The 27,876-nt window shown below is 41.2% G+C and overlaps 3 protein-coding genes and 1 long non-coding RNA gene across 4 annotated transcripts in view; 2 read left to right on the forward strand and 2 right to left on the reverse strand.

The window, feature by feature from the left end:
- Positions 1-250: 250 nt before the first annotated feature.
- On the forward strand, positions 251-3,031 carry LOC307244417 (growth hormone-regulated TBC protein 1-A-like; the record flags this gene model as incomplete). Its single annotated transcript, XM_080019566.1, has 8 exons — positions 251-279; positions 929-1,074; positions 1,162-1,320; positions 1,732-1,856; positions 2,203-2,299; positions 2,374-2,546; positions 2,653-2,838; positions 2,936-3,031. The coding sequence occupies exons 2-8, from the start codon at positions 981-983 to the stop codon at positions 3,029-3,031; spliced, it is 930 nt and encodes a 309-aa protein (XP_079875692.1). The 5' UTR covers positions 251-279; positions 929-980.
- A 1,538-nt stretch (positions 3,032-4,569) lies between these two features.
- On the reverse strand, positions 4,570-10,787 carry lamp1b (lysosomal associated membrane protein 1b). Its single transcript, XM_080019712.1, has 6 exons — positions 10,500-10,787; positions 9,153-9,319; positions 8,606-8,734; positions 7,671-7,737; positions 6,300-6,467; positions 4,570-6,170 (listed from the first exon to the last, which is right to left on the reverse strand). The coding sequence occupies exons 1-6, from the start codon at positions 10,558-10,560 to the stop codon at positions 6,031-6,033; spliced, it is 732 nt and encodes a 243-aa protein (XP_079875838.1). The 5' UTR covers positions 10,561-10,787; the 3' UTR covers positions 4,570-6,030.
- A 6,983-nt stretch (positions 10,788-17,770) lies between these two features.
- LOC307243853 lies at positions 17,771-19,131 on the forward strand. Its single transcript, XR_013844633.1, has 4 exons — positions 17,771-17,798; positions 18,486-18,539; positions 18,618-18,656; positions 18,922-19,131. It is a non-coding gene; the product is annotated as an uncharacterized lncRNA (long non-coding RNA).
- A 6,765-nt stretch (positions 19,132-25,896) lies between these two features.
- pou2f1b (POU class 2 homeobox 1b) overlaps positions 25,897-27,876 on the reverse strand; it is a gene marked incomplete at both ends in the record, with an annotated part of 17,022 nt that continues 15,042 nt past the window's right edge. Inside the window, 3 exon segments of the mRNA XM_080018590.1 lie at positions 25,897-26,168; positions 27,467-27,555; positions 27,676-27,876. The exon segment at positions 27,676-27,876 is cut by the window's right edge and continues 139 nt beyond it. Coding sequence (XP_079874716.1) covers positions 25,897-26,168; positions 27,467-27,555; positions 27,676-27,876 — 562 coding nt within the window.

Here is a 27,876-nt window from a genome sequence, read left to right on the forward strand (position 1 = left end):
TGCGTGTAACCGGAGCACATTTACCTGCGGTCGCTCCGGGGCCTTTTTCCTAAGTTCCGCCTCCCTGTGTTTGCACTGAAGGTGAGGTGACGTGGTAACTCCCCTGGACCCTTTCCCTCTAATATTTGCTCCGAGTTTCCCACAGAGTGATGCGTGCGTTCACGCTGCAGCTGACGGTGCGTGTTTGTGTTGTCGTTTTATCACCTTTCCAAGAAAAATGGATAATAAAACAAACCTGAGTCCTGATCAACCCCTCGCTCCGGGCAATACTAAGGACAGGTAAGCCTCGGGTTTATAGTCAATATTTTGATGTGCTCCTCTTGAGTGACACACTAGATGTGTTGTTGTCAGGAGACAGCTCCTGCCGAGACGACCAATAAAGAAACCGTCTCCTCGCATATTGTTCGGGGACAATGTTCTGTGTATGAATGTTCTATTGTCGCAGTTTTGTTTCAACAGTTTTGCACGAATCGAGAGGGATTGTGAAATGCATTTCGTCGCCTCAGTATTTGTACTCTGTGCAATGACAATTCGTTGAGTCTAATCTAATCTAAAATTAACCTCTGTGCACTAAGATGTTCCAATGTGCAGGTTAACAGCAGTCATCCCGACCACCGAGCTCCCTCCAGGGTGTGCATTGTGAAAATAATGTTTTCCTATAGAGTTACGTTTGGGTTTGAATTTTGCACTGTCTACCTTTTCCTTCTAAAAAAGTAATGTAACGCTAAATTATTCAACAGCGATTCGATCTTCCAGCAACAGAAACCCGACCCAGAGGAGGTTATCGTAGTTGAGGTCGTCAGGGAACGGAACGAGATCTATTCTTGTTCAAACGCTGGGACTTTTATGTCTAGACTAGATTCTCAATTCCGTGCACAACCTTTTTTTTTTCTCTGCATCCTACCGGAATAAACGTTCTCCTCCGTAGCGTTGATCCTTACGGGTTTGCAACACCTCCGGATTTTAAATGCTACACCGAGATGAGGAGCAAATACGGAGTTGTTCTGAACAAACGGGCTGTCAGATGGTCCAGAATGCTTCAGGGGAAAGATCGTGTGGAGAAGAACCTGACAGGTAGAACAAATATTCACACACACACACACACGATCTTACTACTGGTTTTCTACAAGTTTGCCGTGTATTGACGAGGTCCATTTAAAGTCAAAAGGTACGTGCGTAAAGGCGTGCCCGACGAGCACCGAGCCAGAATGTGGATGGCTGCGAGCGGAGCCCGGGAGCTACTTGAGAGAAAGCCCCAATACTACCAGTCCCTCCTGCGCATGGAGCACGACGCCAAGCTGGAGGAGGTCATTCGCATAGGTCAGCCAACTTTGTGCTGCGGCGCTTCACCGATTCACCCACCAAAATGTGAATTTTGTTTCAGTATTGTGGTCTCAATAATCTGGAGTATATTAGTCTTTCGAGACTCAAGTCTTCAGTTCGTATTACGCACAGAGTTCTTGAGCGGTATTGACTATATCTCACATAGAGGGGCTTATCTGCCCTGTGATATGCCACACTGCATACCCTAAATTCTGAACTCCAAACGTCAATATTGCCACCGCATTCTCATTCCCACGTCGCCACTGTCGGCATTTTCACACAGTTATGCGAAGAAAAAAAAAAAAACCCGTTCCTTTGAAATTCTATGAAATCACTTAAGAATCAAGGCCATTTTTGGGCAATGACCAAGTCCGAACGTACGGCTCTTACTCCGCTGTTTCACGGTAGACATGCACAGGACTTTCCCGGACAACGTGCTGTTCCAAAACACCTCGGAGCCCTGCCTGTGCAAGGCCCTGTACAACGTGCTGCTGGCCTACGGACACCACAACAAGGCGGTGGGATACTGTCAGGTAACCCCCTCTTGTATTTAACGTCTGTTCATCTAAAAAAAAAAAAGAGCCTTCTGCCTGCTATTCCCACATAAAAATCGAGTTTTTCCCAAGACGATGGGATGCGCACTGATGACACTGCATTGAGTTGACCAGGCAGGCTGCTCTCCGAGTTTTCTAGAAATATAGCACTAAAACATAATTTTCCATCATAAAAACAAACGTATCTGTATGATGTATCTCCAACTGATATAGCGTACTTATGTGTCTCTTGAGCGTCATTATCTAAAATGATAAATCCTTAGAGACACAATCTGCAGCCATGAATATCTGATGTACACGTCAACTTTGTCCCTCTTTGTTTCAGGGCATGAACTTTATCGCCGGTTACCTCATTATCATCACTAAGGATGAGGAGAAATCCTTTTGGCTGATGGATGCGTTGTTAGGCAGAATACTCCCAGGTAGGGATATATTTGTGTTTTAGATTTCACACTTTGCACTGTTCCACATTTCTCTGCTTGGGTGAATGTTGCAGACTACTACAGCCTGGCCATGCTGGGGCTGAGGACGGACCAAGAAGTCCTGGGGGAGTTGGTGAAGAGCAAAGCCCCCGCTGTAGGCCAGCTCATGGCCCAGTATCCCGGCATCTGGACCCTGGTGGTCTCACGGTGGTTCATCTGTCTCTATATCGACGTCCTGCCCGTAGAGGTTAGGGCTTTGACGGATGTGTGATGGTGTTATCGTAGTCATGGTGAACGTAGAGTCCGCTTCGGACAAACCAATGCACCACGTGTGTGGCCCCCTTCGCCTCCAGACCGTGCTGCGGATCTGGGACTGCCTGTTCTACGAGGGCTCTAAAGTCCTGTTCCGAGTGGCTCTGACGCTGATCCGCCACAACCAGCCGGTGATCCTTAGAAGCCGCTCCCTGTGCGACGTGTGCGAGTGCTTCAAGCAGATCACCAGAGGAGCCTTCACCCAGGACTGCCACAGCTTCATGCAGGTGTGCTACTCGAGGAGAACGTCACCTTAACGCATCCCGTGTAATAGACTCTGATATTATATATATATATATTAATTCAACTTTTCTCTCTTCTCAGAAAATCTTTATAGAACCAGGATATCTGCCGATGGCCACGATCACTAAACTGAGGGAGATGTGTAGAGCACAGATCAAGGCAGAGGAACCGCAATGACCAAGTCCTGGATGGGCTTTCATACAGTAAAGAGGACCTTTTATCGTGTGTGTGTGTGTGTATGCGTGTGTGTGTGTGTGTGTGTGTGTGGATGAATGAGTGGAATGAATGTAAAGTAGTTTTGTATACACAGCCTCCAAGTCACCCTGACAAGGTGGCATGGAACTCATCTATGGCCTGAAAGTCAAGGACCAAGCTTTTTATTGCCAGGAACTGCTTCGACTCGTGTTGTTGCCGTGCATTTGACAAATCCAAGTTTGAAACTTTAAACGAATATTGGTAGCATACACCTTCATACTGATTTTTACAATGAACCACAAAAGGTGTTTGAGAATTATCAAATAGGTAAGTTGAATCTTTCTCCGTCAATAAGGCTCCTCCATTATTTTTCCTTTTCAGGATTTTCTATCTGTTACTATGGATCTGTACATAAGTGTCAAATTTAAACTGTGTTGTACCTTTGTTAGATACACTGAAACATGTGCTGTGTAAATTATTTTAATTTCTGTTTCTTTTATTTGCATTGATCGCGTGGAACGGCGGGAATAAGATGTGTTTTGTTAGAGCAGCGGAGACGCATTATGGAAATGTGTCACACTGCTGCTGTTCACCACAGGCAGTTTGTCCAAAGGATCAACTGTTGGCTCCGTCACAGGATGCAACACATAGGAATTGTTTGCTGCTGATAAAGGAATCTTTATTAAATAGTCGTCACATTGGTGATCTGCAATATGTTGCGGTGTTCATTGTCATCCTGTATACTCGTTTTCAGCTCTTTTCACGAATGTTGTGTAAGACTTACAATAATGCCACTGTTGAATTTCCAACATTTGTGATGATTTGTGTTGTAATGAAGTGGTTCAAACTATTTTTTTTAATCATTTTTACCACCGCTCTCTGTCAGATGTGTACAGGCTATTTAGTGTGTGGGCTATCATTTACACATGACTTATTACCGTTTGGCATGAAAATATAGTTTCTGGCGAGCAGAACACCAAGCAGGATTATGTGGTAAGTCAACTACCGGTGTTGAATTTATGAAACAGGAACGCTTGTTCAAACACCGGATCTTAAGTTTATGGAAACAAAACGATTCTGAATTAGGTTATGGTTGATAATGTCCTGCTAGATGCAGTTTACCGCTTAGCACTCTTTACTTTTAAGCATTGGCTGCTGCTGTCGGTAAAGAGGGATCAGCGCTGGTATTTATTTACCCAGCCCTTTTAAAATGACTGCCACCTGACGTGTCATTACTGCCCTGGAATGTCAGTGCTCAACATTATGTGGTGAGTCACACACACATGCACAGGAAGGAATCACATCAGGTCCCAAATATTAACTGTGAGCTCGGGAAGTCTCCATTTTACTTTAGTGTTAAGTTTCTACTTTCTTTAATATTAATTTAATACGTACATCGTTTTGGCTTATGTTAGTCATACAAACACTTCTCGCTGAACTTAATTTGCAAGATGTTTGTACGAAAAAAGACCTGCGGGGCTTGAAACTGATGGCACACAAATTTCCCGACCAAACAAAACCTTGTTCTTTCACCTTTATTGAGCTCTTTTAGAAAACAATTTCAAACATTTCATTAAAATTATTAAATCACTAAATCAATATAAACACTTCTAGATGGAGGAGAAAAAAAACCTCAGCACTCTTTCCTTTCCCTTCATGGCAAACAATGCATCTATACTACAATAGTTAAAGTACACGTTGGCTGAACAAGATTGAGACAGAAAATGGCCCAAATATGGCAGCAAGCATTGCTTCTAAGGGATAGTAACTGTAGAATTGGCATCACTGACACCTGACTCATGTAACAGATGGGAAGGCACAGAATAAAACTGGTGGATGTGTTTTGGCATTTGTAAAGACGTTTAAATTGGGCTCTATAGTTTTGGTGCATTTAAATTTTTTTCAAAGTTCAAAAGTAGATGCCTCACTCACTAAAAACAAACAGAGTGGATTAGTGTCAAGGATTTGTTGTGATGCTACTGAGTGGGAACATTACTTGCCGACATCAGAACATAATAACATTCACTTCATTGCAGACCATCCTAAAATAAGCCAAAAGTATCTCTCTATCGTTTCAAAAGTCTCTCATTGAGCGCAGCCACTTTTTCTTGAGAGAAGGGTATGATTCAGAAACCCCCTTTTGCAGGGACACCTCACTTGACATCAGTTTAACTAATGAACTTGCTCCTTGCTTCCTGGCCGAACAAGGTGGGAATGCAATCACTGACGGCAAAACATGGCGCGTCAACAAGTCACATCTTCAAGGGTCCCAATTATAATGGGAGGGCAGCCTACCCTTAGTTACTGAAAAGTTTCCTACTATAGTCACACTTCTGCTATGTGGCGAGTAGATAGATTGGGTCTAGTTGTGGAGTTTTAATAAAAATAAGTTAGTGGGTTTTGCGCTGCCTCAAGGGGGTTTAATACAGCTGCCAATTGAATAAATTCCCTTTACAATAAAGTAACGGCAGCTCCTTTTATGAAAAGACAACCAAAATGGTTGCCGGACACATATCAAACTACTGTAGAATTTCTTAAACCCCTCAAATTCCCTTTGTCTCAAAATCAATAAATAGTACACCTGATTCAAAACCATAAACCGTACCTCGAAGTTAGCAAAGATTGTGCAATATCTTCACTAATGAAAGTTCACCCCTTGCTTTACGTGTTGTAAGAGCTTTTCTTCGTTCCACTATCTCTCACTACGGTCCCATTTTATACAAAATAGCACAGCAGTCCAGAAAGCAAAGAACACCCTCAATAAAACCCAGAAGAATCTTATGACTTTTGCAAGTGAAAAATGACACAAACAAAATAAGGGAGCAGCAAAAGAATTCTGGGCCAAAAAGAAGGGATCCGGGTAGAAGGAGAGAGGTATTAGGAGTAGTGTTTGGGTGTGTGTGTTTAAGGTGTAGTTAAGGTAAAATAGTGGTCAACTGCAAGGGCGGGTCAGCGCACTCTGGCCTCTAGGAGGCACCATCTCAGATGGTCTGGTAGCCAGCATGGCTCCTCTTCCTGCCGATGAGGTATGCCACCAGGACGATGAGGACGAGCCCGGCTAGAGACGCTCCGACGATGATGGGGATCAGCATGTCGTCCTCATCCAGCTGACATTCTTCAGCTGGGAGAGAGAGAGATGGAAAGAGACCAAGAGAGAGAGAGAGAGAGAGAGAGACACATTGGAGCCAGGAGAGCTACAAGTCGCTCACTTGTTAACAAAGTTAAAATGAGGACGGCCACTTCCTTGTACCTGACCCAAACTGATCTCCGGTGACACCGAAGGGCTGCACCTGCAGCTGGAAGGTGTTGAGGGAGAAGTCTTGGGCCACGCTCAGCCTCTGCTCCTCGCGACACATGTAGGAGCGGCCCAGGGTTCCCTTCAGGTAGTCCAGGCTGCCGTTACTGGATGAGAAGGGCCCTGGAGGGGGAGAAGGAAACAGGTATTATAACTAGCCACAGCTGGATGCTGAATAAATGTGAAACAAATAGAAATGTGAAAGAGGAGACACAAAATGAGAAAATCGGTATCAACAAATTCTATTTAAAAACAACTTTTTCAAACATTTTTCAATGTCATTTTGAGGTAAACAAAATGAAAACCAGTTTTGTACTTAGTACTACCACCAAATGGTTAACCACTACGAGTAGTGATTAACATTTACACAAAAACATCCAGTTTTCAATAAATGAAGTCCCAAAGCAACGGGGAGACGTGCGCCCCGACAGTGGGGACGCGCAGGTTTTTTTTGGAACAGTACGGCGTAAGCACTTGGACGGTCCCTTAACTCAGTTGTGTTTAAAAAAATTGTTTCATACATGGAGGAAACGAATGAAAATAAATAGATGTAAAATAAAAACACAGGCACGGGAGCCGGCACACACCTCAGTTAAAAAAATTGTTTCATACATGGAGGAAACGAATGAAAATAAATAGGTGTAAAATAAAAACACAGGCACGGGAGCCGGCACGCACCGCTGTCTGGAGGGGAAACAAAAAAAAAGTCTGCTCCAATTCTCTGAGTTAGGTTTACGTTTTTCATTTCCCATTAAAGTAAGAAACTAAGGAAATAAAATAAATCAAAATCTTTCTCTATGAGATTATATTATATGTTGCGATGTTATCGCAAGATTTGCAAATAGAGCGGCATGCAAGTGCGGGGGGGGGGGGTCGGGGTGTCGCGCGGCTGCATTGTGCGCACAGCGGAGTGCAGATCGCGGGCGGCCCCTCCCAGTGATCTGCGCTCCGCTGTGCTGCTCCTCGCTCCCTCTCCGCTCCAGCTTCAGAACACGGTAAACTGCGCGTACAGCCTTTAAATTCTCAGACTTTTCCTGGTGGATAAAAACAAATAAAAATTACATCTGTCATCAATGTCAATCGCGATCGATGGAGTCGATCACCAATAGAGTGAGTCGATCGTAAATAGGCCCAAGCCTATGAGGTGAAAACAATTGAATAGTCATGAAAATCGGAAATTTTGACTTTTTAAAATGAGGCCAAGTTGGGAATGGGTTAACAAATTGCAAACAAAGAACATCCTGAAGAAAGGATGTGTCCTAATGTTTATGCAAAGAAAAAGATAGCAGTCATATGACAGGGCCAGCAAGTGAACTGTATACGCACCCTTCAGGTCTGGCAAAACCACCGACAAAGACACTCCACTCAGGTGGTACTTCCTGGATGTAGTATTCTGGGGAAAAAAAAGGGATTAAAACACTTCAATTTCTTTCACCATGTCGTCAAATCAGTCATGAGTTTATAGCTCATTTTGTTTTCTTTAGACGCCATCTAGTGGCAGCTATGGAGAGCAGCAGGTGTGAGGCAATCCAGGGGGCTGTGGAGAAATATTTGTGGTCGAAGGGCATTACACAAACTAGGCGTGGAAGTAAATACACAAAACACTGAAGTAACACTCAGATTAAAAAAAAAAAAAAAAAGATCTGACACAAAAGCCTGCAGTGGGTAGGGGAGCACTTTGTAACTTCTACAGAGCAGAAAAAAATCCTACGTTTGAGTGAAGTGACCAAACGAGATGGACTATTATGAAGGCGTGGAGGAGGTGAAGCAACCCAATATGTAATTACAACATGATAAAAATAGCAACAGTTACTGTTTAAATATTTGAGTAATTCCCGTCTTTGTGTGTCTCATGTGTTTTCTGTCTATTCAAGTATCTCAATGTGTCACAGGTGATGGACTTCAAATAAGTCATATGGAAGAATCGTTGTATCATACTGCTATTGTATCATAATAAAATATCATGAATTACTGGCCCCCACCCTGAAAACCCCCTCCCCTCTGCAACTGGCCTCATTTGCAAGCCCCCCTTATATATATATATATATATATATATATATATATATATATATATATATATATATATATATATATATATATATATATATTTTACTTATATTTTACATTAATGCTCCACGTATGCACACAACACCAAGACAAATTCCTTGTTTGTGTAAATTACTTGGCAATAAAGACTACTCTGATTCTGAAAACATGTTTTAATGAACAAAAAGAATTGGGGATGAAGGTTCGCCACTCACCAGGGAGAAGGTAAAGGTAAGGTTGGTTTTCTCCACGTCTGTCGTTAGCTGCAGGGTAGCGCTGTCGGTGTCACAGGACCCAAAGCTTTTTGTTACATTGGGCTGAATATTTATCAAATCCAGCACAGTCTGTGAATAAGCAGGACAGCGTAAACAATGTGAGGGTGTGTGTGCATTTATTCAGGCTTTATACAGTAAATCAGATGGTGCAAAAGGACAAGAGGATTATCCTACAAAACCTCTTAACCATTTTTATAAAGCATGAACGACAACATTTGTTAACTTGCAACAGTGCCCGGCGGAGGCTGGTTGGATCACTTACGGCAGTATGGAAAAATGGTCTTTCATTAGTGACCTTTAAATTTTTCATTTTTTCCCATTAACAAAACTGCCGAATTCAAGTTAGGTTCCATAGCGTCATCAAGTGAAAGCCACTGATGGGCGTAGAGCGGCCTGCTTTATTTGGAACGGGGCGGAGAAAATGTTGTGTCCATTCAAATCCATTCTTGCCCTATGCGCGCCCATGTGTGCCCATGTGTGCGAGTACCTTGTTCAGGGAGGAAGAGCTGAAGGAGATGTTGATCTGCAGGCCCATGCGCGCCATTAGACATAGGGTTCCATTGCTGGTGGTGACCGTGTAGTTGCCCCTTTCTGGCTTGCCCGGGTCTTTGCCGGGTGTGTCGCCAGTGGCTACACTCTGGTGCAAAGAGGCAGCTGTTTTGATTTAAAAAACAAAAAAAAAAGGCATTTAGTCAATGAAGATCACCTTTGCTTATTTCTAACTCGTTCGGTTGCATTAGGAGATGAACATGCAGAGAACTAGAACCCACGTGTTTTTACTTTTATTTATTTTGTTATTGTTATTGTTATTTTGATGTTTGTATACCTGGAGTATACTTGCGGTGGTGAAGCTGATGAGCCGTTAGATCGGCCTTAATCGTTTATAGTACGAGGTGGGAATAGTTCCTATACTGTTATCTTGAAATTGAAAGCAAAAAAAAACAAAAACAAATGACATTACAGATTCGCTGGTTTGATCACAGTTCCTGCTCCGGGATAGAACGCGGCTACGCGGTGTCGCCTACGGTGCCTCGCGAGGTCAGGCCACGATCACCCGCGACCACAACGCGGACCATCCCACTTCCTGGCTCTCTGCGTGACGTCACACAGAGCCAATCAGAGGCGAGGACGCGAACCTCGTGCCCGCCCCCCGAGGCTGATGACATCTTGTTTTGAAACTATTTGATTTATTCCGTAAAACGTTTTTTTTTGTTTTTTTTTCGGTGGTGTTTTTTTATTACGTATGCTCTGTTATTACGTTTTGTTGTTTTTTTTTTGTCTAATATCGCTGTGGCTCGCGTTTTGGACTTGGTCGCGGTACCCCCGCAGTGTGTTGCAGGTATAACGCTTGATTTTAGCAGGTGGAAGCGGTTTGTAAAGACACGGATCGTCACACACTGCGTTGTGCAACGGGAGCGTTGACACCGAGATAAACTCGTTACAAATAACGGGCTTTATTCACTAACTCAATGTAACTTTAACTGCCCGGTCTAGAATAACCGCCCTTTATTCGGACCATTATTCATACGGACGTTTTATTCGATGTAGCTTATTTAAATCAAAAAAAATAAAAATGGGAATACACAATAAACCTATGAACTACCTTCGGTTAAAATAACGGACGACAATAGTAATAATGTGTTTGTTGACCGACGGCGTTTGCTGCGTCTATGCTAAACGTGTAGCGTCGCTGGCTAAGCCCCGGTGTTTGCTGCCCGAACAGCGCTGACGAAGCAGGACTAACGTCGGCGTTTCTGCGAACCTCACGACGACGACGACGACGACGACGACAACGACAACCCGGTGCCCGCGGGGTTGGAAACCCGATGCTTACCCAAAAGCCCGACGAGCAGCAGGAGCGGTCCTGAAAACCTCCGGTCACCGTGATGCACCATGTTGTTTCCAACGCAGGCTAGCTAGGGACGGGAACAAGATGGTGTGTCTGTCTGTCTGTGTGCACGGGGGGTTTCGGGGGGCGGGTGATTGCTGACCGCCCGGACGCTCACTCGACCCGCGGGACAATCCGTGCAACGGCGCCGAACAACCGTGAAAGTGCCAAAGAGGCGATTTGAGTGTTTTCTGGACGGACGCTGCGCTGCCACCGCCGGCAGAAAGACTCCAGGTCACGTGAGGGATGGGGCCACGCCCAGGTTAAGTCACGTGAACCGATACACGCGCCGATTAGTCAATATTCATTATTATGTTTAGACGTTAGATCTAACGCTGCTCATTATGTTTAAACACTATACATTACATCTATCGCTGCTCATTATTATGTTTAAACTCTATACATTACATCTAACGCTGCTCATTATGTTTAAACACTATACATTACATCTATCGCTGCTCATTATTATGTTTAAACTCTATACATTACATCTATCGCTGCTCATTATTATGTTTAAACTCTATACATTACATCTATCGCTGCTCATTATTATGTTCAAACACTATACATTACATCTATCGCTGCACATTATTATGTTTAAACTCTATACATTACATCTATCGCTGCTCCTTATTATGTTCAAACACTATACATTACATCTATCGCTGCACATTATTATGTTTAAACTCTATGCATTACATCTATCGCTGCTCATTATTATGTTCAAACACTATACATTAGATCTATCGCTGCACATTGTTATGTTCTAACACTATGCATTACATCTATCGCTGCACATTATTATGTTCAAACACTACACATCAGATCTATCGCTGCACATTATTATTTTTAATTATTATACATTATATCGATCACTGCACATTATTATGTTTAATTGTTATACATGACATCTATAACTGCACATTATTATGTTGAATTACTTTTTTTTAATATATATATATATATATATTTAATCACCATACAGGATGTTTAATCACTATCAGGGGCGTCAAGCCCATTTCAACTTGGTATATGTATTTTTTTATACATTTTTTTATACATTATACTATTTTTTTTTTTTTTTACAATATATTGTCATGGTCGTTTTTTATCTTTCAAGCCAAACGTATTGTTGTAATTGTGTCATAGATCGTACCTCAAAAAGTCACACCTCCCTTTCGAGTGGTTTCTTCGATGAAATCGGCTGGCACGCAGGTACGCACCAGGGTTGTCAAATCCACTGAAAATGCGCGACTTTGGTCTTTAAAAGTAGGCCAAAACCATGTGACACGTGTTCAAATAAATAATAATGTTTACAAACGGAACGTTGGTCACCGTTAACAGTACGCGACACCACGTTGCCGACCGCATGGACGCGCGGTCTCCCGGATTATTATGCACCGGACTATTATGTTGTGTTTTTTTCCTGGTTCTCCGTAGTTCAAAACTACCTTATACGTGTTACAATCAATAATCAATCTATTGTCTGTAATTACTATATATAATGTTTTATAACTTCACATTATATTTCATCACTATGCATTATTATGTTGATTCACTTTGCACAGTGTTTAACCCCTATACACTATGTTAAACCATTATATATTATGTTTAATCACTTTACACAGTGTTTAATCCCTATACACTATGTTAAACCATTATATATTATGTTTAATCACTTTACACAGTGTTTAATCCCTATACACTATGTTAAACCATTATATATTATGTTTAATCACTTTGCACAGTGTTTAATCCCTATACACTATGTTAAACCATTATATATTATGTTTAATCACTTTGCACAGTGTTTAATCCCTAAACACTATGTTAAACCATTATATATTATGTTTAATCACTTTGCACAGTGTTTAATCCCTATACACTATGTTAAACCATTATATATTATGTTGAATCACTTTGCACAGTGTTTAATCCCTATACACTATGTTAAACCATTATATATTATGTTTAATCACTTTGCACAGTGTTTAATCCCTATACACTATGTTAAACCATTATATATTATGTTTAATCACTTTGCACAGTGTTTAATCCCTAAACACTATGTTAAACCATTATATATTATGTTTAATCACTTTGCACAGTGTTTAATCCCTAAACACTATGTTAAACCATTATATATTATGTTTAATCGCTATAATTTACGTTTCAACACAGTCACACTCTTTGTGTACTTGCTTGGTTGAGGAGCCTTTGGAAGAAATGTTACTTTTCTGGGTTGATTTGGTAAACAAATATGTGAAAATGTCCTCTATGTTAACTTACATTTTTGCCAGGCACCTCTCCCTACATTTCAGAAAGATGTTTTAGTTGACTTATATCTATCTACTTTTTAAAAAAGTTTTAACGTATATTAAAACGCAAAGGAACTAGTGCCTGAAAAACAGCTGGAAACAATGTGTTCATACTCATAGCAAGTTGCTATTTGGAGAACTCCTTCTGATTATACTTCAGTTGTAATGGTTCATTCATGTGAGTATTGTTTTCCAGTGATCCACTCACCTCTGCAGGAGACTTTAAGAGTTTCAAACTGTAAACAATACATTGATGAGACAAATGTAACACACCGCAAACGTTCCTTAAGAGCTTAAAGGTGTGGTGGGGTAGGCGTGGTAGGATGACCGACTTTCAGCCCGATGACCCCAGGCATTTTCACATGGCCACGTCAAAATGTGTTCTCTTTCACGTGCAACTTTTCTCCCCATGCTTCACCTCCTCCAGCGTTTCACCCTCTGGGCCCCTGGAAGACTGAGGAAGAGCAGAGTGATTTGGCAACCCCACACAGAGATAATGCCTGGCCCCAGCAGATAATCACGAGGCAAAAATGTCAACACCGTCTAAACTCCAGCCTCCCCTCCACACAAGCAAAACCAACACAACAAAACATGCCAGAAAACTCAAATTAAAGCGGTGGTGTCGGATCGGTGGAAAGTAAGTCATTTTCCAAGAACCAATTTTTTAAGTGTGGCCTATGCACAGTGGTTGGTCGCAATTATATTCCCTGTAAGTAACACAGGAGGTTACATGACATGAATATATTACCGACAGAGAAGTCCTTCAAATAATTACAAATACAGGCATATACCCATTTACACAAATATTATTGGTAGCAGTTAGTTATTTCTGTCAGATTCAACCATCAAATTATCCTTCTTGAAGCTGTTATCATGCTGTTGTTATTATTATGGGGTCCTATATCCTGTCCAGTTGAAAGAACTGGCAGTGGCTTACCGTATGTAACTTTATTGTTTTAAAGCAGCATACCTAGTACTAACTATAGCCTGATCCTGACAAACTATCGAAACATCATCTCTCCATTTGATGAACAACCTTCCCTGCACCCAGTTATGTGGGTATATGTGCATGTCTATGAATATGAATATTTGTTCTGGTAAATTACTGCTCACTGCATGAAACAGACTCCCATTGTCTCTCCCGTCAATCAAAAATAATGAGCACGTTTTTGTTTTTTTCTGAATAAGGAGCTACATTAGTCATAAATAATATATCCTGGCATTTACTTTGGGGAAAAATAAGATAAGAGAAGTAAAATAAGATAAGACAACAATGTATTCAATTTAATCCCGAATTCACGGCATACGTTACAGGAATCTCGGCAAAGTTTTTCTTCTTTCTTGGCTTCAGATATCTTTTTGCATTTTGATTATTGACTTTAATAGTCGGCTTTTCTGATGGACATTGTGCGCTTTTTTAATCTTCATCACATTTTCATTCATCTTGAATACATATAATTTAATTATTATAATCATTCTGCAGCTATAATATGCAGTAAAGCTTTTGTACATCCACGCTCAGTCACACGGTTGATACACTCAAACACATACACGACACAAGCGCCAGTGGAACAAAACAATATGTTGAAATATATTATTCAGTCTTAACTTAGTCAATATTTTATGGCGTTACTTGGGCTGGCTTTGTTCCTGGTTGGTGCAAAACATGCTAAGCCACGGGCCTCGATACGGAGAGATTACTGCCATAATCTGCGTGTGGTTGCAGGCCGACTGCAGCTCAAGGCGGATGGGGAAATGGAGAAAGGCCGTTCAGTCAACAAAGCACAGCGACGACCCAGACAAGTTCAGTGAGATGTTTCCTCCTCGTGCAGATGATGTGTCTTGAATGCTCTCATACTGGGAGGCGGCTGGGCCCAACATCCACCTAGTTCGAGCCGATTTGCCATCAGATATGTCTTTACTCACGGACGTACTGTAGGCGGGCGAAGGTCGTCGGATGCTTTGAACGACACAGGAGACCATGAGGCGGAGGTCCACGGGTAGAACATCAGCGTCAGTGGCGCCACTTCCTGTAATCGGAGGGGGAAACATTTTGGCGTGTGCCGGCGAGACGGCGGCAGACAGAGAGAGACAGAGAGACAGCAGCCTCTAGAACCTTTAGTTCCTAAGTAAAGCAGCATGAGCAGCGTGAACATGCCGAGAACTGGCGCGCTCGTGCTTTTCACGCTCCTGGTGCTCGTAGGCTCCACAGGTAATTGCCAAGATTTCTTTTGTTTTATTTTTTTTGTAATCTAAAATGCTGAGTTGTTGAGTTGGTGAAAAGATCAATGCAAACCATGTCAAAGTCCTCATTAGAGAAGGATCTGGATAAAGACTGTTTCTATATGGTAGATGCATTTGTTTTGGGCAACTCAAGTCAATCTGGACCCAAATTTCCCTTCCGGACGATTAATTAAATTCCAGTATCTTATCTTATCTTATCTTATCTTATCTTATCTTATTTTATTCATCTTACGTTATCTGATCTTATCTTATCTTATCTTATTTTATTCATCTTACTTTATCTGATCTTATCTTATCTTATCTTGGCTTATCTTATCTTGTCTTATCTTTCTTATCTTATTAATCTTATTTATCTTACTTTATCTTATCTTATCTTGTCTTATCTTATCTTACATATTTATCTTACTTTATCTTATCTTATCTCGTGTTGTGTTGTCTTGAATCCACCATTTTCTTTTTTAAATTTTTGATATTCAGAAAGTAAGTTAAAGAAATACAATATAATAATAATAATAATAATAATAATAATAATAATAATAATAATAATAATAATAGTTATAATCATAATCATAATATATTCTCCTTCCGTTCTACATTTTCTGTTCTACTTTTCAACAGGTTGTTGTGGAAATACAGAGCTATTTCCTAGAAATTCAGATTGAATAGCCAGAACAAGAATGACATTTGTTTTGCGATGCTTGAAGTTCATTATTTGGTGGAACATGACTCCAAAGTGGCAAGAGATCCACACAAATCTGTGACATATTAACATGAAGTGAAGCATAACTTTTGGTCAAAGGGAACTTGAAATGTAATGTTTAAAAATCAGGGACGGCCCATTATTCCAAAACCCCAATAGTCCAAAAAATGTTGGCTTAGTGATGGTTAGGTTTAGGTATACGCTTAGTGATGGTTAGGTTTAGGGTTAGGGTTAGGGTTAGGGTGTCGTCCATCTCCAATGGGACATTTTTCGAACTATTGGCGTTTCGGAATAATGGGCTCTCGGAACGATGGCACAGCACTGTAGGAGATAGAATTTTAGAATTTGAGGATTGTTTTCTCTTCACTGTAACTGCATCAAATGCTTTCTCTCTTTATTTTAAGCTTCTAATTTCAATCGTTTAATTACTCCAAAAATTGTCCTCTCTAAAAAGACCTAAAACCACCCCCAAGTAGAGGCGAAAAGTAAAAATCAACCCTTCAAACGAATCTTGTATTTTTTTATTTTTTTTTTACAGCTTTACAAAGTGGGTCAAGTCCTGTGGCCATGCACAGTAAGATGGTGCGTTAATGTTTTTGTCTCGAGGACAATGCATCTTTGCTGCAGTGTTTCCTGCAGTGCAAGACATTAAAAAAACATATTTTGGTCTTTATATCAAAGCAAAAATGAAACATTCTTATGAAACAATCTCATGTAAAAAAAAAAAAGAAAAAAAAAAATCCATAATACTGAACTAATATTTGATACCATTATGTTGTGGAAATGATGTTAAAGGTAGATAGGATGCAGACGGTCAAAATAAGCAAAGACCATGTCAAACTCACTCCATGGGGGATATTTATGAACAAAATCACTCTACATAATTATAATAATACAATAAAGTATATAATATTATATAATAAAATACAATAAAATATATATAATAAAATAATAAAGAAATAATAGTTATAGTTATAATAATCTAATCCTACCATAGGCCTTGGAATGTAAATGAATAAAATGACCCAATTGACCAGTTGTATACCACTCCCAAAAGACGACTATAAAGTCAGAACTCTGTGCTGCGATGGTCTGAGCAGCAGCGCCACCAAAGTAACCTTTACCAAGATGGCCCTGCTTCCTTCCTCTGTCTGTTTCCTACACCCGGGCACTGGCCGAGGGACAAGAACAAAAGAGGGTCGAGGCTTTTAGCATCGGTGACACAAGTGTCACTGACCTTGATCTCACGAAACCGCTTCTCTTCACTTAAACCACAGCGCAGCTCATACTCAGTGACAGGAAGGCATTGCTGGAACAGCTTTAACGTAGTAGGTTTTTTAAATTTGATTTCCTGTTCCAAGGCTCTCTGTGCGACCAGTGTTGCTGTCACGTTGGTTTTTGTCGTCGCACGCACATTTAAGTATCTTGATAAACACGCATATAAGCCGGCATTGTCCTTGCCTCACCATGTATTTACGTCCCAAAGCTCAGTATTGTTGTTTTTGTGGTGTCTTTGCCCTTCAGAGGCCTCTCTGAGCAATCCAGTCCTCTGCTACATTCTGGATGGCATTCTGCTCATCTACTGTATTATTGCCACGGCGCTCTATTTCACAGAGAAGGTGAGGTTTAGGGGTCACACAGATGTAAGTATGGAGTGTAAATATGTATTTATTGTGTGTGCAAAGTGATTCCAACCTCAGTTATGGCCTCTTCCTTTGCTGCTCAGTTTTCTAGACGTCCAAGAGAAGCTCAGAGAGATTCAGACCCTGCAGTAAGTTTCATGTTCCGTCCCAAATTGTGTGTACTGAGGGTTTAGTTGCACATGAACATACATATTGTGTTCTCAGTGCATTGGATTGGATTGTTTTAAAAAAAAAAAGGACATATATGTACTTTTGTGTTTGTATTAAAAGTTATTCTAGTTGATTTATATTTTTGTGTGTCTATAAGACAGGGAAGGACTCCAGTGACCACCTATATCAGGTAATAAACTAATACAACTTGGAATGATAGTAGCCTACTTTTGTTAAGGCCCCAAGTAAGCAAAACTTTATATAGCACATTCATTCAGCAACCATATCAGAAAAGGAATCCCCGAGCCCGACAGAAAAATTACCAAGCGTATTAATCAACTTTACCTCATGAAATTTGGCCACATTTGTCCACTCATTCAGAGTGCGAATCATACCATGACGATTGGGAGTGACTGAGAAAGTGTCCCCGTTGTGCATGGTTACACACAGGGTTTTTTGTGTTGTCATTCAATTAGAAATGGGAGGAAAACGAATAAATGTACAACAAAAACACCGTTTTTATTTGCTTTGTTTGGAAATAAAGATGGCTCAGATCCGAGTTGCAGATCGCAATGCTCAGCCTAATGGTATGGTCCACTTTAAGGGGTGTCTGAAATTGTACTGCAAGATTCTTCCAGGCATGAATATGGGAAATACATTGCAATGTTTACGATTACTTGTAAGAAGGATATATAAATGTTTTGACCCCCCGAACTGTTGTTTTTACCTCTTTTGGGGGTGTCCAAGTTTTATTTAGGGGGGTCAAAATCCTTGACTTGAACCACATATTCAATGGCATTTCAAAGTTCAGTTCAGTTTAAAATTAACAGGTAAGCTCATGGCCTCAACATTTATAACTTTTATTTTTTCTGTCCAGGATCTCCATAGCCCTGAGAAAGATGTTTACCATTTCATTGACACAAGGGGAAGGGTAAGTGATCGGTATCACCCAGCGTCACAGGCGTCCTTGGCACCCACACCCTAAACATGTTGCTTTGTTCTCCTCTAGCAACAAGTTCGCAAGAAAAAGAAGCTTCAAGTTAAGGAGGTAATGGATCTCTCATCCGAGTTACTCTTGTGCAACCGATTTTAAATAAAGACCTCAAGGCTTTGGGGGTTTGGTTATAGAGGAAACACCAAGAGAATTTGTTCTCAAACATCCTTCAAACCCAATGTCGGCAACCATTTCATTGATTGAAGGTGGTGGGTTCCTGTGGTGAGCCATGGAGGCTCAATATTCCTCTTCCAACTGTGGCTGTAGGTTTCTGTTCATTTTGACCAAACCATAACACCGTCCTCCCTCCTCTCCATAGCCAATCAGCACAACAGGCAGGGAGAGGGACGCCACCTAAATCGAGTCCCAATGACTCAATTTGACTGAATGATCCCCCCCGCTGATTTCAGGAGACGGCAAATTCAATGTTTTTATATGGCCTGCTTTCATTTTCGACCTTCATTCCAGTCGTGAATTTCAGTTGATCTGTAGAGAGTGGTCGCTCTGGACCCAATAATGTGGCATGTAAAACATACAGCAAATGTTCATCGAATCCCATTAAAAGACAGTGGAAATGTCAAAACACTTGGAAAATGGTTTTAATGATGTTTACAACAAAAGAGAAATGTACAGTTTACAGTAAAAGATTATCTTTATATGTGTATAAAAACAAAACAAAAAAAATACAGCAGACAAATGCATCAAAAATCTACTATGTATCCTGATTCACATACTTAGATTTCTACACAATCTTTCAGTTCTGTGCCTCTGTGACTGGAGGCCTTTGTAGTCAGACCAGAGGAGTGTCCCCCTCTCCCCCCGAGGTCAGGTGAGCAGTGTTCTCGTCCAAAGTGGGACCACAGACTCTTAAAAGTCACAACGACAGTGTGGGTTCTAGAGTTCTATTGACAGTCAGAATCAGAAAAATGAGGAAAAACCGGGACACATTCCTTTAGTTTAGCCCAAGTCTCCAAGTGAGAGTAACGTTCTCAAGATACACAAACAGAAGTAATATGTACATGTTTACTTATTTTTTTTTTTTCTCCTTTGTCTTTTCTGGTTTTTCTCTTGCTTTTTACCATGGCTACTTGGGCCGTGGACCGATAGCACACACGACAAACCCAAAAACATACAAAAATACTATTTCTTTAACCTACCAAGAGTAAGACAGTTCTGCAATTAGTTCCATGCTGTGACAGAAAAAAGAGATACAACAAACGAGAAGTTAAACAGATGTTTTCACTTAGTTTTCTCAGAAATATACCAAAATATACATCTAAGCTTTGGAATTACTGAGGCTAGGACTAAAGCCAGTGCTGGGTTTGTCTCTTAATACACAAGCTGTGGGAAGAAAGAGAGAAACAGAGAAACACAGGACAGAGAGTTATCTTTGGTATCTGCATTTTGTCAAAAAGTTAAATATTTGGATTTTTGCTTTGGGATAGCGCTCGTGAGACCCTACATCCTCACGTGTAATAAAGCATTAAACAAAGTGTCACTGAAGCCCAGTGGCTAGAGCTCTGAGCCAATGGGACACAGTCCATGCAGAGTGAAGGACCATGATGCATAGTGTCACAGCTGAGCAGAGTCCGACAAGACGGAGACAATGTTGAAGGTAGAGGAGACACGGAGGGAGAGGAAGAAACAAAAGACAAAAAAAAAAAGGCAATGAGACAAGTGAATTCTAGAAAACGGCAGGTGTATTCCTGGACGCATGTTAGAACCTCGGGGAAAAACGGCGAGAAGACAGAGAGGCGTGCTGCTTTGCGAGAGGCGACAGCATTTTAAACGAGATTCCCCGAGAAGGGGAGGGGGGCGGGAAAGTGTACTGTACAAACAGTGCTGAAGACAGACAGATATTAGGTCCTGAGCATTTACAGTGTGCACAGGATCAACCCTCAGTGTGTATTAACAAACACCACCCAGCGACCACCACATTGGTTCATTTTGGGCCCGCTGGAGAAGCCCACTTTGCCTGGCCAATCTCTACCGTTCCCCACCCATGGGCAGCGATACCGTTGTATCGACGGCGCCGATGTTTCTGGATCTCACACTCTCACACTCACACACACACACACACGTAAATAACAAAGCTCATCAAAGAGCGTGTGTGTTGCTGTTTCGTTGGGAGGTGGATGTCAAGCAGTGAGACGGGGAAGGATAACAATAGCTAAGTCCACATACAATCACTAGAAGTCTTTGGTTAATGTTGTTACCACAGAAAAGAGCACGAGGAGCTGTGAAGGCACACCAGCGTGGGAGATGCGTACATACCCCGTACCTACTGAGAATCACAGGACAGGATTGTCAAATCATAGAGATGTTAGAAAAGGGGCCAATAGTATGTTATTCCAATGCTTTAAACAAAATATAACAAAATCTTTAAAAGGCACCCGTCATAAAACCAAAAAAAATAATAACTATATATATATATATATATATATATATATATAAATAAAAAAACAATAAAACATTTTAAAGAATGGTTAATGCCATCATTGTAAGCCACAAGAGCACGGAATGGTAACGCACCAAGACAATGAGGGGAAAAATAAAGCAGACATTTCAAAACGTATGGCGTCTGTGGTGGCGTTTCACAACCCTTCACGAGGAACAGGACAGTGGGCTTCTCCAAAAAGACCTTTGTAGAAGATTTCTGTTTGTTTTTTCTTAAGTTTTTTTTTTTTTTTAATATATATATTTTTTTATTTCTAAAGTAGATTAAAGCAAGTTTCACTCGGTCTCGAGTTAGAAATGAGGTATACAACAGCTCCCTTGCCTCACCTGTGCCCCACACTCCGAACACGTCAACATTACAGCAAACCAATGTGGTGGGTCGACCGCTGAACAGATGCATGAAGAATCCATTACAGGCATTGTAGAAAAAAAACCAAAACATAAATAATGAAAAAATAAAATAAAAAAAGAAGAGGATCCCCCTACTCTGCCAAAAGCACAATCACAATCAATCACAAACACGTCGTCCTGTAAATAGCTTTCTTGGAAAAAAAGAGCTTTGAGGCCTCAATAGTAGGGGAGCCTGATGTTTTGTTTGGAGGGGTAAAGTATTCTCTCTTTTTTTTTTACTTCAGTTGTTTACAAATGACTCACACCCTTGGAAGATGAAGGAAAAAAATGCACCATAATGGCTTGCAGACTGCCGTCTCTATTCTCTCTTTAATCCACACACACACACACACACACACACACACACACACACACACACACACACACACACACACACACACACACACACACACACACACACACACACCTGCTGGAGTTTAGTTATTAGTAAAGCTTTTTCACAGGTATCTTCAACCTGTTTTGAGTCGCACCTTTAACTATAGGTTGCAACATCGTCATGTCTTGGAGAGCACACAAAATGCCCGGAGTACATTGTGTCCTCTTAGCGAAAACAATGGACTAGGTGAGCACGACATTACAGGGAGAAGTGAACCTCCTCCCAACTCTCACACGCACACACATCTACAACAATGATGCTACAATGCTCTTGTCTTCTACGTAACAATAAGGCATAAATGATAATGTTAATCTTTTTTTTCTTTTTTCAAACTAAGAAAGCCAGTGATCTTGCCCTCTCACACTATACAAACAATAAAGGCATAAAGTAATAATATTAATAATAAAAATTTTAAATAAATGATTGTTGAAGACGGCACAGCAAATCAATTCCACAATAAATCAAAAAAAAAAAAAAATATTAAAAAAAAACAAACAAACAAAAAAATAAAATAAACTCAAAAGAGATTAAGATCAGATGATCAGAGTCTCAGTTTTCCTAACATCCACAGGACCCGTCCACCAGGAGCAGCCGAGCAAGCCCCTTCTCGAAAACACCACGCCCCAAACACAACAAACACAGGTGTCAGCGACTCAAGCACCAAACAGGCGTGGTCTAAGGTGGTTGTTCTTTTTTTTGGTCTTGACGGTTAAAAAAAATAATAAAAAATTTGCTAATTTGCAACGATAAAAAGTAAGTATCGGGGGGAGATTTTAGTATGATAAACACTACATTCAGTCTTGATAACATACTGGTTCAAATATAAAATATGAATATCTTACATGTGTTGTATATATATATATTTATATGTATAGAATTAGGAAAAGATAAATCTTCTAATTCTTAAGTCGTTCCTCAGATAATTCTTTCTGTAACAACCCATGGTGTCGATGGCTACTGATACACCGAGCGCACTTAAACCTCTTCAGTACAAACGTCAGGACCGGGTCCTCAGGCCGATCATGGCCTGAAAGGACCAACGAAGTGAGCAGCGAGACACCTGCCTAGCTGCAAAGAGAAAGGCTATCACTTTGGCAAGAAGGAATCGCAAAACAACAATTACACCTGGAAATACCTCATAAATAGTAGTACTAGAAAATAGCAGTAGTAGGTTGTCCTTTATCATGTATGGTTCATCGTCAATTTTGAAATGGCAAGCCAGACAGTACTTGTACATTCCACACTGTTCTACAGAGATCTCTAACAAAGAACCTTGTGTTTGTGCTGCTGAGGTATATTGAAATTAAAGGAATTTGACAAAAGCGAAAAAAAAAAAGAGGAAAAGGTGGGCAAATTTCAATGCTTACAATCTGCAGTTAAAAAAAAAAAAAAAAACCCCACCGTGGCTGTTAATTTGGTTATTTCACTAGTGGTGTGTGAGGGTGGGGGCAGCTGAATGTGCAGCTAGCTCCCCGTCTACTCAGCGAGACTGATCAGGTTGGATAAATTGACAAGGTCCAAGAGTAGTCCACAGGCAGAACTGGCGACAGCAAGTCTTTCCTACGACACGCTGGTGGAGATGGACAGCACTAATCATAGAAAGACAATTTGGGCACAGAACGTTATCTCGATCACCTGCTCCACGCTCTGAAAACAGTTGCGCCCTGCAGTGGAAGGGGTCTCAACCACAGAACCTGAATATCACAGGGCGTAGTCGTAAAGCTATAAGGAAATCGTCCAGGCCTCTTAACAGCGCAGCTCTATCAAAAGCTAAAAGCAGCAAGTGGTTAAAGCTAATTTCTCTTTGTGATCCATATCAAACTGTGACAACAATTGAGGGGTGGGGAGGGGGGAGGGGGTGAGTGAGGCGTGGGCAGCGCGGGAGGGAAGCATTTTGTCAGTGTCATGTAGTGATCGCGTGAACGGCAATTTGTGTGCTCACGCAGGCACAGCAGCTAGTGAGGAAACCACTTTGGTTTAAGCTTTCGTTTTATGGCTGGATATTAGTAGAAAACCCAAACAAAAAACTGAACAGATAGCTCTCCCAAATGTTTCACTGTAGTTCAGAACTGCTACCAAAACTGGCCAAAACAAGGGTAAAACTTGAATTTGAAGATAAGGGGCATGGCTTGAATTATGAGACCGCTACCACTCGAACACAGCCAAACTGTGACATCCAGAAGAGAGGAAACTACTTACTCATGCCCTGACAAACGCATTTTTGGTAATTTGTGCTGCCAATTACAAGCTGAGCTTGGATTAATTTTCAAATTAAAAAGATAAAATAAAAAAAACTTCTTTGGAAAATGATCATCAAAATATTGCATTTCTATAGTTTGCCGACAATGAGAACAAAAAAAATGTATTAATAAATATATAGACTAGCCTAAGCTACACTGACTATACACAAACAATTGTTTTTTGACAAATATTTTTGGTATATCTTGAAGTAAGACAGTCCAACGACTGCAGACAAACGGACCTTGAAAAGGAAAAAGAAAAACAACAGATTCTTTTCTTCTCTGACAACAGGCAGACTGCAGCTCCTTGATCCAGTTTTTTTTTTTGGTACAGATACTGTGCACAAGTAGATACAGCGTTTCTTTTTTAATCTCCATCCAACACCGAGAGGCTGTTGGTATGAAGATCGTGCCCCCCTCCCCCCCACCCCCAACCCCAACCCAAATAAGACCAGTCGGCTGCAGTGTGTGTGTGTGTGTGTGTGTGTGTGTGTGTGTGTGTGTGTGTGTGTGTGTGCGCGCATGCGTGCGAGTGTGTGTGCAGATCCTGCAGCGACTGGACTGCGCTGTGGAGAGCAGCCAAGTCAGACTCAGGCTAAAACCCTGACGGCTTTCCTGCAATCCTCAAACAAAAAATACATATATATGTGTATACATATATATATGTGTGTGTGTGTGTATATATATATATATATATATATATATATATATATATATATATATATATATATATATATATATATATATATATATATATATATATATATATATTAATAAGAATAAAATTATATAAAAACACCAAACATCCTCAATCAAACGTGGCGCTGCTCTTTGTTTAAAGCTCTCGACGTCTTGATTTCAGTCATTTCCGATCAGTGTCTGTCGTCTGCGTCTAGACTTCCACTTTACAAAAAGCTCGGCAACATGTAGTAAAACTCAGTGTTTCCAGACAACAGAGGACTGGAGGGACGCATCGGCCCTCCTCATCCTTAAAGCAACAATAACCTTTATATCATCCACTTATTACTTGTTTTTAAAGCCTTGTAACCTTGATTAAAAAGTCGATATAGGAGTTTTAAATCTTAAGTTTTAACGTTATCAAACTGTCAACAAAGGGTACAGCCGGATATAAAAAAAAAAAAAAAAAAAAAAAAAAAATCTGCTATAATATAACTCTGATATGAGCTTTGAAAAGGCCTGTCCAACAGACCCTGAAAGCAATAAACTGTAAGTTGGGTGACTTATAATGACGAAGAATGTTATTAAATTAGTAGTTAATTTGTTGGTTAGAAAGGTAGAAAGCAAAACCATGAATCTTTTTTGGTTAGAAAGTAGTCCCGAGCTAATTCCGAATTAGAAAGAGAAGCTATATATATATATGTGTGTGTGTGTATGTTGAAATGGGGGGGGGGGGGGACAAAAAAAACTAACAAAAAAAAAAAAACCTAAAAAAAAAACACTGACAGCTCATGGTATCACACCAAATCTCTTCCTGGATATTTGTCAGGGTTGACAAAGATCCACATTGGAACATTTCTGGCTACTGTGTGTTACACCGCAGCGAAAATAAAAATAAAAATAAAAAACTTGTAAAGAGTACAAAGACAGAAAAACAACTTCTATTTGACCCTCTTTAGAGACTTATTTTTGGTGGCAGCAAAAGGATTAAATAACGATAGATGAAAGGGGGTGGAGAGGAGATAAGAAGGTGTTAATCGACCCTATTCCAGACGCCCTCCCCCTTTCCGGCACTGGAGCTGTGCGCGGTTCAGGGACCCGCGGAGCCGTTCGAGGAGCGGCCCGCTCGGCTTCACTGGGCCTTGGAGGCAGTGGTGATGGTGGAGGCCACCACGGGCACGGCCGCCGTGGTGACCTGGTGGTGGGCGTCGGCGGTGAACTGCATGCCCGCCCCTGCGGTGGACACTAGGCTGACGGGGTTGCTGGTGAGTAGCGACAGGTTCTGGGGGCCCAGGAAGAGCGGCGCGTTCATCAGGTTGGGCGTGCCGCCGGCGGAGGTGTTGGCAAAGAGCAGGTTGCTGCCGTCCAGGGAGGTGATGGGAAGCGCGCCACTCGACGCCAGAGCTGCCGGGGTGACAAGATGAAGTTAAAATGGATAAAGATGGCTGTAATCATTTCAATTGGGAGGGAGCGTGGTAAAGCAGGAGCAGGTTGCCTTTTTTTTTTTTATTTTTTTTTTTTAATCTCAGTAATTAATCAATTAAATCAAACCTATTTGCTAGAGCTTGGAATTTTGCAAAATGAACGCCACTTGCTGCATTAAACGGCTGAATCACCAGACAGCTTAAACTTGATGCCTTCGATTCCTTCCCAGGACGACAGAGCCAATAGGCGTTTTGGAGATGAACAGTTCTGGAGACTCCTTAAGGGGAACAAGGAACGGGGAAGCTCCCCCGAGAATACCTTCAAGGGTTCTTTCTTTGATTGTATTCACACCGGCAATAGGTGGTCCATGAGGTTTCAGCACGTGTTCCGTGGTGTATTTACTCCGTAACTTTCACTTATTTCATCTCATCAGCCCCTTTCTGAACAAATTCAAGGCTGAATCTTCACTCACATTAGATCTACAAGGTGTAATTTTAAAGTTTGTTTCGACTTTCATAAGGCACGCATCGGGACACCGCACAGGGATTCTTTTGCTTTATTCAACCAACGTTGGAAAATTTAAAAAAATATATATATTTGAATAAATACATCTACAACAATAATGATAAATATTTCATTGTTATTCATTTTTATATATATATATATATATATATATATATTTTTTTTTATCACCGCTGAGTGTACGTACATAGGCTGGTCCCCACCCAGAGCAATGCAACTCGACCGGGCTGTCCTCAGTCTGAGGAACGGGCGAGGAACCGTGCACTTAGGTCTGGACCAATCACTGTGCACTTACGTCACAGAAGGTTCCTCTAGTGCCGGTTAAGTCCCTGCGCTGGAGTAGGAGCTAAAAAAGGTCCCTCAAAACTGAGTTTTAAGAACTATGATCGTTTCTACTTCCTGCAGTGCGGGCACAAAAAAAAGGGACGGTTCCAGTTCCTGCGGTGCAAAAATGCCTTATGTCACCGGCGGCAAATTACAGCACTGATACTATTTAGTGCACTGTGTTTAATTGCAATTTTAAACTATAAAAACCTAAAAAGAAATCTGCTCTCTTTTTCCTTGACTGGCAAAATACATAAACAAACAAACAAACAAATAAATAAATAAAACTTTGGAAATTGCATCCCAAATTTTGACAAAAGCAGCAGCAAAGTCAATTGTTTTTGGTCGCAACACACTAAAAAAAAAAAACAAGAAAACTGCGAAATCCTGGGGGAACTGTACTGAAGAGTCATTGAAAAGTAGTATCACACCTTGGATGGCAGCCAGGGTGCTGTTGCTCATGAGGGCAGGGCTCAAGGCGCTGCCCAGCCCACCAGGAGCCAGACTCAACAGCGTCCCCCTGTGGACAGAATCGGTCAGACAAGACAAGGCAAGGCAAGTCAATAAGAGCGAGAGCATGGTTTTGAGGGGAATTACTTCTGGGCGGAAAAGCAGGCTGCTCTGTTTCGACGATACATACCCGGGGGCGTACTGGGAGGAGGCCATTAGTCCTGGGTTGAGTCCGGCGGCAGCGGCCATGGCAGCAAAGCTGGCGCTGGTGGGCAACTGGGCGGCGCTCTGCAGCGCCGCAGTGAGACCCGACGCCGTCAGCATCACCTGGCCCGTCCCCAGCGTGGTGGCCAGAGACGTGGGGTTATGGGCGATCATGGCGTGGTCGTTA

Source organism: Zeus faber, assembly GCF_960531495.2.
Source record: "Zeus faber genome assembly, chromosome: 18".
In the NCBI taxonomy this organism is placed as follows: Eukaryota; Metazoa; Chordata; class Actinopteri; order Zeiformes; family Zeidae; genus Zeus; species Zeus faber.